The sequence below is a fragment of the Paroedura picta genome, chromosome 10, assembly GCF_049243985.1.
Source record: "Paroedura picta isolate Pp20150507F chromosome 10, Ppicta_v3.0, whole genome shotgun sequence".
Lineage (NCBI taxonomy): Eukaryota > Metazoa > Chordata > Lepidosauria > Squamata > Gekkonidae > Paroedura > Paroedura picta.
In genome coordinates this window covers 87,938,026-87,948,140 of record NC_135378.1, presented here as the reverse complement: position 1 = coordinate 87,948,140, position 10,115 = coordinate 87,938,026, and the positions used below count along the sequence as shown (strand labels likewise).

Genomic DNA, 10,115 nt, shown 5'->3' with positions numbered 1-10,115 from the left:
CCCCAGGCTGAGCCAGTTTGCTAGGTGGGTGGGGCAAGGTTTGGGACCCCAGGGCGTGCTTGGGAAGGCTGTGGCTGGAATGTCAGGGTGAAAGCCCCCCCCCCCCCCCAAACCACCAGACTCACCTTCAGGGGCCCCAAGGGCAGCTCTGCCAGCCCTGGAGGGAACTGACCATAGCTCCTCCCAGGGGGGCCAGCATGTGACGGGGGTGGGTGCGTGGGTGGGTGGGTGGAAGTTCTTCCGGAGTTCCTGGAGGTCTTCCCTCTTGGCCTTCCAGGGAGAACCTCCCCTTGGATGGGCTGGGGGATTTAGGTTTCCGGTGCTGCCAACCATGGAAAACCCAGGCTGCAACACCTCCCTGGAGTTGTGGAGTGGGGAACAAAGGTCTTCCATTAGCCTTCTTGGGGGGGCCTGGGGGGAAATGCTGAGCAAAGAGGGAAACGATTGACAAGCAGTCACAGAAAATGTCCTCAAGCTGCAGGTGACTTCTGGCGACCCCTCAGGGCGCTTCAGCCACAGTTGCCTGGCTCTGCACAGTGACCGTGGGCTTCCTTGGGGGCCTCCCATCCAAATACTATGCCACGCCTGGTATTTGGCTTCAGAGGCCAGGCGAGGTCAGGGTCAGATCTCCTTCTGGAAGGTCCAGCTCTTTTCCTGGATGGCCAGGAAGCCCAGCTCTGAACCCGCCAACATCTTCCGAGGAAAGAGTTTGGTAATTTCGGTCACAAAATATACAACCTGACTTTCTAATAGAATAATAAAATTGCATTTCAGAACCATTAAAACTAACAGAAAGAACAGAACGTGTAATTAAAACCTCAAAACCCAGAAGTAAATAAGACATAAAAACCATTCGAATACTGGGCAGGAATGATAGCCTGGGCCTGGCCTGGGCCTTTTGGGATTGTTTGCCTAGGGTGCAGCACCCAAACAGAGTGGCTACTAGACTGGAAAACCTTTTATAATCTTATTCAACTGCAGAAGGACAAAATGACACAGGTGGATTGTCCCGAAAGAGCCTGCGTGCCGAACAGTAAAGATACGTGAGATTAAATTAGTTCAGCTGTGGAACAGGCTGCCTAAGGAGGTGGTGAGCTCCCCCTCACTGGCTGTCTTCAAGCAAAGGTTGGATACACACTTTTCTTGGATGCTTTAGGATGCTTTGGGCTGATCCTGCATTGAGCAGGGGGTTGGACTAGATGGCCTGTAGGGCCCCTTCCAACTCTATGATTCTATGATTCTAAATAGATTTCCATTGGAGGTGGGTAAAGGTGATGCCCTTATGGGTCAAACCAGTAACCTAAGATCTCCACCCTTTTCACATCCCACCTGGACCACCCCCTAGACTAGTGGTCCCCAACCTTTTTATCACGGGGGACCAGTCGACACTTGACAATTTTACTGAGGCCTGGGGGGGGTAGTCTTTTGCCGAGGGACGTCGCCACTGCTTGAGCCCCTGCTCCGCTTGCTTTCCCACTGGCACCTCTAACTTCCCACCATTCACTGGGTGGCACTGCCAGCAGCAGCTGTGCTGTGCCATGCCAAGGGGGAACCCCAGCCATGGCAGCCGGTGGAGAGCACCAAAGGTGAGCCGGTGGCAAAGTGGCAGGGCAGTCCCCGAAGCAGCAGCCGGAGAGGAGGAGGAGGAGGAGCCGCGGCCCGGTAGCAACTGATCTACAAACCGGTACCGGTCCCCGGACCAGGGGTTGGGGGCCACTTCCCTAGACCACCCATTGCCAATTTGCAAAGTCACCGGAAAGACCCAAAAAGGCAATGTTCCGTTCCCCTCAGCTCTCTGCCCACCCCCAATGGTTTAATAACAATTCTAGTTACTTCCACTGGCCTTGGAAATAGGCCAGCCCTGTACATAAACATTGGCACTATCTGGCAGTATTTCAAGAGATGGTTAAGTACATCCTCCTCACAAGGCCTTCTGATTAAGACAGAGTTCCAGAGGCTAAGTTCCAGAGCCGGTACAAAGAAAAACATTACAGAACTTTGCATTGTCACAAACAATGTTTAACCATTGAATGGGCACCTTAAAAAGTTACAGCATTTCATAACACAATACAAGTGAAAAGTTAATCACAACAATTAATAATAATATAAAAATGAAAAGTTCAAACCCTGCTCCATCAGGAAGGCGATATCGTGGAGGGGACACCGAGTGACACAAAACAGTCTTCAGCTGCTGGTGGGAGATGGGAACAGAAGGGGGACAATGAATCGCCTGGGGGAGAGCGTTCCAGAGTTTTGGAGCCAAAACCAAGAGGCCCATCCTGGCTTGCTGCCCACCTAATCTCTGAAGGGGGGGCATCCAAAGCAAGGCTTCAGAAGATAGCCCTAGTTGTTGGGTAGATTGGAAAGGCAGCAGGTGACCCTCCAGGTTCAGCTCGTGGACATGACATGAAAGCCAGTGGAGGGAGGCCACGGCTAGAGTTACATGGTCCCTGGCAGCATTCTGCCCCACCTGGAGCCCCTCCAGCCCTTCGGAGGCTCAGATGGGCCTAGCTGCCTCAAAATGGTGATTCTCCTGATTGCCTTCTCCCATTTGGCTCCTTCAGCCACCCATGGGTCCTGAAGGTTATTGGTTGCACACACACCACACAGGGGTTAAAGGGTCTGGAGACCGACTGGGTCTGGAAGGAGGACTTCTGTCCACCGGGACTGACCAAGTATCAGAAGAGAGACCTTGGGGAAGTGTGGTCAGGCAACAACTCCCGAAGTAGCCCAGTTGTGCCAACCAGTTCTCGATCTACCTAACCGCAATAGGATCTATATCACATGTTATCAACTTGCCAATAAGAATATCATGGGGAACCTTTTCAAAAGCCTTACTGAAATAAAAGTAAACTATGTCCACAGTATTGTATTCCCCTGATGTAGTAAGGTAGTAACTTTCGCAAAAAAAAAGAGAGGTTAGTCTGACTTATTCTTGAGAAAGTAATGCTGACTCTTAGTAATTATAGCCATCAGCTCTAGCTGCTCAAGGACTGACTATCTGATTATTTGTTCAAAACTTTTGCCAGCTATAGATGTCAAGCTGATGGGTCGGTAGATACCTGGATCCTCCTTTTTCCCCTTCTTGAAGATGGGGACAACATCTGCTCAACTTCAGTCTTCTGGCACTTCACCTGTTCTCCAAGAATGGTCAACAATAATGGACAGAGGCTCAGAAATTGCATCTGCAAATTCTTTAAGTGCCCTTGGGTGCAATTCTTCAGGCCCAGAGGATTTGGTTTCCTTTAAAGAACCTAGTCTATGGACTAGCCCTCCAGTGATCCTAGGCCTCAACTCCCCCCAAGGTGATTTTTGCCACATTGATTCCCCTTGCAAGCGAGAGAAGACGTTGAGCCCTCTCTTTGTCACCTGCTAGGATGCCACTTTCTGGTCCCCGCAATAGCCCTACCATGTCCCTATTCTTTTTCTTCTGAGAGGTGATGGGCCCAGTGCAAAGGAGCCCCCTTCCTCCCCACACCGACTTCCCTTCATGGCCACTGGAAACCTAGAACTGTGGGGGACAGGACAGGAGAATGGAGTCGCCGCCCCCCGCCCAGACAGCTTTCTCCTTGGAGGAGGGGGCTGCGCGCAGCGGAGAGGGAAAAGCCTGCCTGTCCGCCTGCCCTGGCCCGCAGCCAGTTCGGCCGTGCGCGGAGAAGCCACGGTCCTGCCCTGGGTCGGGGGGGGGGGGGGTGGTTCCCGTGCTCGGCAGCTCATGGGCCTGGCCAGCCAGCTCCCTGGCCCGGGGGCGGCAGGGCCGGGTGTTGGGCCTCCTTCCGAGGGCAGCCCTCCCGCCGGACCCTGCGGCCCGCTGGCGCCTCCACCTCCGGAGGCCGCCGCTTGGCACGTCCCGTCGGGGCGCGGCCGGGAGGGACCCGGGCGGGGGCGTGGCGGGGGCGTGGCCGGCGCTGCGGCTGCGGCGCCTGGTCTCCTTTGTTCGGGGCGGGGGCGGCGCCTGGCGGCCATTGGCGGGGGGGCGGGGCGGGGGGCGGGGGGCTGCGCGAGGCCGCCCGGCTGGCCGCCCGGCTGGCTAGCTGGGGGCGCGGGAGGGGGGGGGGTGGCTGTCCGCCCGGCCGGCCGGCCCTCCCAGCGCGGCCCGATGGAGCTGGACGTGGACTACGAGCGGCCCAACGTGGAGACCATCAAGTGCGTGGTGGTGGGCGACAACGCGGCGGGCAAGACGCGGCTCATCTGCGCGCGGGCCTGCAACGCCACCCTCTCGCAGTACCAGCTGCTCGCCACCCACGTGCCCACCGTCTGGGCCATCGACCAGTACCGCGTCTGCCAGGAGGTGCGCCGGGGGCGGGGGCGGGGGGGGGGGCGCCCGGGGGACCGACCCCTCCCCCCCCCTCTGCTCCGCCGCCGCCGCCGCCTGACCCGCCCTCCTCCCCCCCCCCGGGCAGGTCCTGGAGCGCTCCCGGGACGTGGTGGACGAGGTCAGCGTATCGCTGCGCCTCTGGGACACCTTCGGCGACCACCACAAGGACCGCCGCTTCGCCTACAGCCGGTGAGGGTCGCGGCACGCCGCCCGGGGGGGGGCGTCAGGGGTGGCAACGTTGCTGCCACCACGGGGGGCCGGGCGTGGCAGCATGCATGTGTGTGTGTGTGTGGGGGGGGGGAGGACAGGGATTCCGTGATCCTTATGCTGCCCGTCGCAGAGTGTGCCCCAGCTGAGGCAGGGGGGGTGGGGCTTTCTGTGTGGACGGGCTGAGCGGTATCCGTGTGCTGGCTCTTTTCTTCCCCTGCCCCCCAACCCCAGGTCCGACGTGGTGGTGCTGTGCTTCTCTTTGGCAAACCCAAACTCCCTGCGGCACGTGAAGAGCATGTGGTTCCCTGAAATCAAGCACTTCTGCCCCCGCACGCCCATTGTGCTGGTGGGCTGCCAGCTGGACCTCCGCTACGCAGACCTGGAAGCTGTGAACCGTGCGCGCCGGCCTTTGGCCAAGTAGGGCTCCTCCCCCTGGCCCCGCCAGCTCCCCATCCCGAGGGTTGGGGGGAGCTCTGGGAGTCTCCCCCCCTCTTCCTGAGCCTGCTGCCTCTCTCCCCAGGCCCTTCAAGCCGTCGGACATCCTGCCCCCGGAGAGCGGCCACGAGGTGGCGAAGGACCTGGGCATCCCATATTACGAGACCAGCGTGGTGGCCCAGTTCGGCATCAAGGATGTCTTTGACAACGCCATTCGCGCAGCCCTCATCTCACGCCGTCACTTGCAGTTCTGGAAGTCTCACCTCAAGAAGATGCAGCGCCCACTGCTGCAGGCCCCCTTCCTGCCTCCCAAGCCACCCCCACCCATCATCTGCGTCCCGGAGGCCGCAGCGGACGAAGGCTGGGGCCCCGGCAGCCTCTTCCGGGAGCCCCTGTGTGCCGACGTGGTGTTCTGCCTGCAGGGGGGCCGCCAGGTCTTTGCCCATCGTGTGTACCTGGCCACCTCGTGCTCCAAGTTCTACGACCTCTTCATGCTGGACGCGGGTGAAGCCACAGGGGCCAAGAAGGCGGCTGGCAGGACAAAGAGCCTGGATGCCGACTGGAGCTCTCAGGGAGTTGTAGCGGCTGCCTCACTGCGGGCGTCCCAGAGCGATGACCCATTGCGCCTGGCCCCGCCCCCCCGGGAGCTGTCTGGCTGGGGCCGGGGGTTTGTCAGCATGCGCCTGGAGGAGGTGCGGGACCCAGTCACTCAGCAGGAGAAGCCCATGACAGCTGTCTGCATGGACAGGCTGGTGCAGCTGGGCCCCTTCCGGGCTGTGCTGGAGTACCTGTACACGGGGCACCTGGACCCCCATCGGGCCGATCTGATGCAGGTGGCCGCCATTGCTGAGCTGCTGGAGGTGTTTGACTTGCGTATGATGGTGGCCAATATCCTGAACAAGGAGAGCTTCATGAACCGTGAGATCACCAAGGCTTTCCACGTGCGGCGGGCCAACCGCATCAAGGAGTTCCTGAGCAAAGGCACCTTTGCAGGTAAGGAAGGCCTCGTGGCATTATGGGCCCGTGGGGGGTGGGGCACTGTGGTGGATCAGGCGGTGCCTGCAGGTGATGTGGGATGGAACCACATTGAGTGTCTTCCGCACCTTTCTCTCCAGACGTGACGTTTGTGGTGGACGATGGTTCTCTGCTAGCACACAAGCCACTGCTGCTTGCTGGGTGCGACTTCATGGTGGCCATGTTTGGCAGCACTTTCCGAGAGAGCCGTGCCTCTGAGGTGAGCTGGAGGGGAAGCCTCGTTCTTGTGCCTCTCGTAGGCCCACAACCCTGGCGGGCAACAGCCTCTGTGAGTCTCTGTGAGTCAGAGGGGCCAGGAGAGCAACCCTGGCCAGCTGCATGCGTGGCCACCTGCCAACCATCTCTGCTTCAGTCAGGAAGCTGCCTGTTTGGGGTGGGGCAGAGTTGACCTGAGGGATGAGTATTCTTGCCTTGCTTCCGCTGACGTGCAAGGCCTGTGCTGGAAGGTGCTGGGCTTCCTTGGCTGCCAGATGCTACACCTGCCTTCAGGAGACTCAAACCCTGAAGGGTGGAGGACAGGTGATCCTTCTGTGCCTTTCCTGAGGCAGGGTCAGGGATGGTGCTGCCTGGCAAAGCCAGCGGTTTCCTAGGGCCATCTCCTCCCTGGCATCTCTGGGTGTGCCATGGAAACCGTGAAGACATGGCCTGGAGGCCAGGTGGCCAGGGTGCCTCCTTAGCTGACCTTGTGTAGACATTGCTGGGGCAAAGACCAGCTGGGAGGGAAAACAGGGCCAGGGACCAGGGCAGTTGCTTCCACATGGGGCTGGCAGGGAGAGCCCGTGGGAACGTATTATAGCTGTGGGTGGACTTTGGCTCCAGCAGACTTTGGCACCAACAGCCAGAATTTGAGAGAGGAGCCAGGCAGGCTGGTCAAAGGAAGAGGTCAGACTTCGGCTCCCTCCTGGCTGAGTCTCCCCCGCCCTCCCCCAGGTCTCCCTGCCGGGCACCAACCGTGCTTGCCTGCACACTGTCCTGGAGTTCCTCTACACGGGGCTCTTTGTCCCCAGCGCGGACCTGGACGCCATGGAGCTGCTGGTGTTGACTGACCGCCTTTGCCTGACACGCTTGCAGGCCCTGACTGGTGAGTCCTTAGCCCGGCTGGGGAGGGCGCCTGCTGCCTACCCCTCGGAGGTCTCTTGCATAAGCCCTCCGCCATGGGGACACTGTGTCCCTGGGATCAATGTCTCCCTGGGGGATGGCTGGCTCTCAAATAGAAAATCAAGGGGGCCATTGATCTGGAGCTGCTTTGGGTGTCACAGGGGTGGGGAGGAGAGGAGAGAACAGGTCTAGTGTGGCTCGCAGCACCACTTACCGGCCTGCTGGAGTGGGAATACAGATTTTCATATGTCGCCACCAAGCCTCTGAGCATGTGCTGTGTGTAGTCCTGATACCCCCCATATTTTAGAGCAGGTCAGATGGAGCCACATGCAGGCAGGCAAAGACGGCTGAGAGAGCTGAGGTTTGTGCCCCCCCCACTCCCCTCACAGCCCTTTCTTGGTCCCTTCTCCCAGAGCAGTATGCCGTGGATGAGCTGGTTCAGGCCAGCCTCCAGCAGGTGGAGATAGACACACAGGTGATCCTGTACTTGGAGATGACTCAGGTACGGAGTGGTCCCTTGCTGGGGCTGCTTTCTGAGGGAGGGGGGAGGCCTTTTCCTGCTGGGAACTAGAATCTGCAAAGCCAAGCTGCTGCCCGAGATCCCCCTGGGGGGAATATTGAGGCTGGAGCTCCCGGGAGGCTCAAGGAGCTGTGTCTGCCCCCTTTCCAGGGAGAGGGGTGGCTAGGTGGGCCAACTTCTCCCTCCCCTCTGCAGTTCCATAATGCCCGCCAGCTGGCTGCCTGGTGCCTCCATTTCATCTGTACCAACTACAACAGCGTGTGCCGCCGCTTCCCCCGCGAGATGAAGCACATGTCGCCAGGTAGGTTGCGGGGGAGGGCCGCTAGCCAGAATCTTAGTGGTCTCTGCTGCCAGGTAGCATGGCAGCTCCGGGGCGGGGTGGGGGGAGGGAAGGGGGAGCAACTGTGGATGAAGCCCAGCCCAGGCCTCCTCCCTGAGAAACAAGGCCTGCGGGAATCCCCCACTTCCTTTGTTGCTCTCCTGGCCAACTGCTCTACGGTCGGTCGCTGCCTCGGGGCCAGCCCTGGGAGCCCAGCCAGGAGAGCCAGAGAGGGCTTTGATTGGTGCCCCTGGCTTGGTTGCCTCCTGCTTGTGGCTGGCAGGGAGAGGCTTGGAGGCAGACACTGGGTGGCTCTTGTTGCTATGGCATTGCTCTCCCCACCCCCCATGCGCAGAAAACCAGGCCCACTTTGAACGCCATCGCTGGCCCCCGGTCTGGTACCTGAAGGAGGAGGACCGCTACCTGCGCTCGCAGAAGGAGCGGGAGCTGGAGGAAGAGGCAATGCGCAAACAGCACCCCCGCAGCAAGTGGTGCTTCTGGCGGCCCCACCCTGCCAACCACATCTCCTGAGCACCCCCTGCCAGGGGGACACGAAGGTGTTCCCACTGCTGTGCCTTTCCAGGGGCAGTCAGCCAGCACCTGGGGGTGGTGTTGCCTTGGAAGCAGGGTCCTCCTGCCCCCTGCCAAGTAGGCTCAAGGGCCTGGCCTCTTCCTGTGTGGTTTACTACCCCCTACCCCCCAGTCTGCTTTCCTTTCAGCTCTGTGCCTCTGGCTGTGGCCGCCTTGCCTTCACTCGGTGTTTACGCCCCTGTTGTACCTGGTGCTGGAGAGGGGGCCAGCCCTTCCTGTAGTTGCTACCTCTGACCTTAGCAGTATTTGGCCCCCCGCCGGGTGGTGGGTGGGGGAGCTGGCGGTGCAGCGAGGGAGCAGTTGGAGTGGGTTTTCAGGGCCTGTGGGGGACTGGCGGGAGCTCAAGTGGTGGTGTTGCTTGCTGAGCCTTGTGACGGGAGGGGGAGGGGGGTCATGTGCATGCCTAGAGTAGGGGCCATGAGACTGGTAGGATGGGCGGGGGAGTTCGGTTTCCGTTAAGGTATGTAGTTTGTAGTGGCTGCCCCTTCCCGGCCACGTGGTGCCTTGGACATGATGCAAACCTCTTCCCCTGGAGCCGCCTCTCTGCAGTAAGGGGATGCGAGCCCCTCTCTCTCCCTTCCTCCCTGGATGTACCTGGGGGTGGGGGAAGATGGGATGCCGTCCCATGAACTGCAGGGGGAAGGGGTCTCACCCTCTTCCTTCCCGCTCAAGGAATTCTGCTCAGACATTTTTACACTTTTTCTAGATGTCCTGTCCCTCCCCCTCCTCCTAGCTGAGCACAAACTTACCGGGTGGGGCTACTGTGGCTCTCACTGTCCTGAAGGGCTTCTAAGGATGCTGCCCCCCACCCCCCTCGGGGCCAAGGCGCATCTCTTTTTCTAACCACTGTGAACTGGGCCTAGCCCTCCACTCCTTGGCTCACCCACTTTTCAGTATTGGACTGTTTTAACCTTTAATAAAGCCTTTTGTATTGTGGACTGGGGAGGAGTTCTTTGCCACTCTGGGCACTCCAAGGCCTAGAGACAGCCGGACTCTGTCCCTTCTGGGCTACCCCATGCAGTGGGGGCAAAGGTTTAGAGCAGCCCATGGAGGGGACAGGGTGGGCAGGAGCAGCTGCAGCGCTCCCCTGCTCCTGGGCACATCTGCTGCCTCATCTTCTACCTCTGTTCGGCAGTCCAGGAAGAGACGGCAGCCGGTGGGTGGGGGGTGGTGGAGCAGGGCTGCTTGGCTCTCTGGAGACCTGATTCTGGGAAGAAGCTCCAGGGCAGAGGGGGAGTGCGCATGGGTCTCTCCCTGTAGTACTTCTCTGCTGCAAGAACCAGAACGGAGGCCACAGAGGTGCCCAGGACCCACTTGGGTAGGAGGCACAGGAACACAGCTCAGTGGGGGAGGGGGAGGGGGAGGGGGTGGCAGACCGAGGAACAAGAGTGGTCTGCTTCCCATACGCAAGGAAGGGGAGGGGATCCCAAGGGGTTGCAGAACCTGGGGAGAGGGGGCAGGCATTCAGGGCCACGCTCCACTGCCTTATTGCCGACCTCCACACAGCCGGACTGGAGTCATCCACAGGAGGGGAAAGCATTCAGAAAATGCACCTGCAGCTTTAAATTATGCATATTTATTATCCATTT

General features: G+C 59.7%; 1 protein-coding gene across 2 annotated transcripts; it reads left to right on the top strand.

Annotated features, from left to right (window-relative positions):
• The first annotated feature begins 3,988 nt into the window (after window positions 1–3,988).
• LOC143819587 (rho-related BTB domain-containing protein 2-like) lies at window positions 3,989–9,462 on the top strand. 2 transcript variants are annotated; one of them, XM_077301395.1, is made up of 9 exons: window positions 3,989–4,291; window positions 4,404–4,507; window positions 4,760–4,945; window positions 5,049–5,956; window positions 6,079–6,197; window positions 6,929–7,079; window positions 7,510–7,598; window positions 7,812–7,917; window positions 8,291–9,462. In XM_077301395.1, the coding sequence occupies exons 1-9, from the start codon at window positions 4,100–4,102 to the stop codon at window positions 8,464–8,466; spliced, it is 2,031 nt and encodes a 676-aa protein (XP_077157510.1). In that variant the 5' UTR covers window positions 3,989–4,099; the 3' UTR covers window positions 8,467–9,462. The 2 variants fall into 2 exon arrangements, 1 of the variants encoding a protein (XP_077157510.1); XR_013225011.1 differs by lacking the exon at window positions 8,291–9,462 and having other exon boundaries at window positions 7,515–7,598.
• The last annotated feature ends 653 nt before the right edge of the window (window positions 9,463–10,115 follow it).

Bases quoted from the DNA above. Each gene is read 5' to 3' on its own strand.
- LOC143819587 (XM_077301395.1), top strand. From the start codon at position 4,100: ATGGAGCTGGACGTGGACTACGAGCGGCCCAACGTGGAGACCATCAAG. The intron at 4,292-4,403 runs GTGCGCCGGGGG...CCCCCCGGGCAG, and splicing joins AGTACCGCGTCTGCCAGGAG to GTCCTGGAGCGCTCCCGGGA. The intron at 6,198-6,928 runs GTGAGCTGGAGG...GCCCTCCCCCAG, and splicing joins GAGAGAGCCGTGCCTCTGAG to GTCTCCCTGCCGGGCACCAA.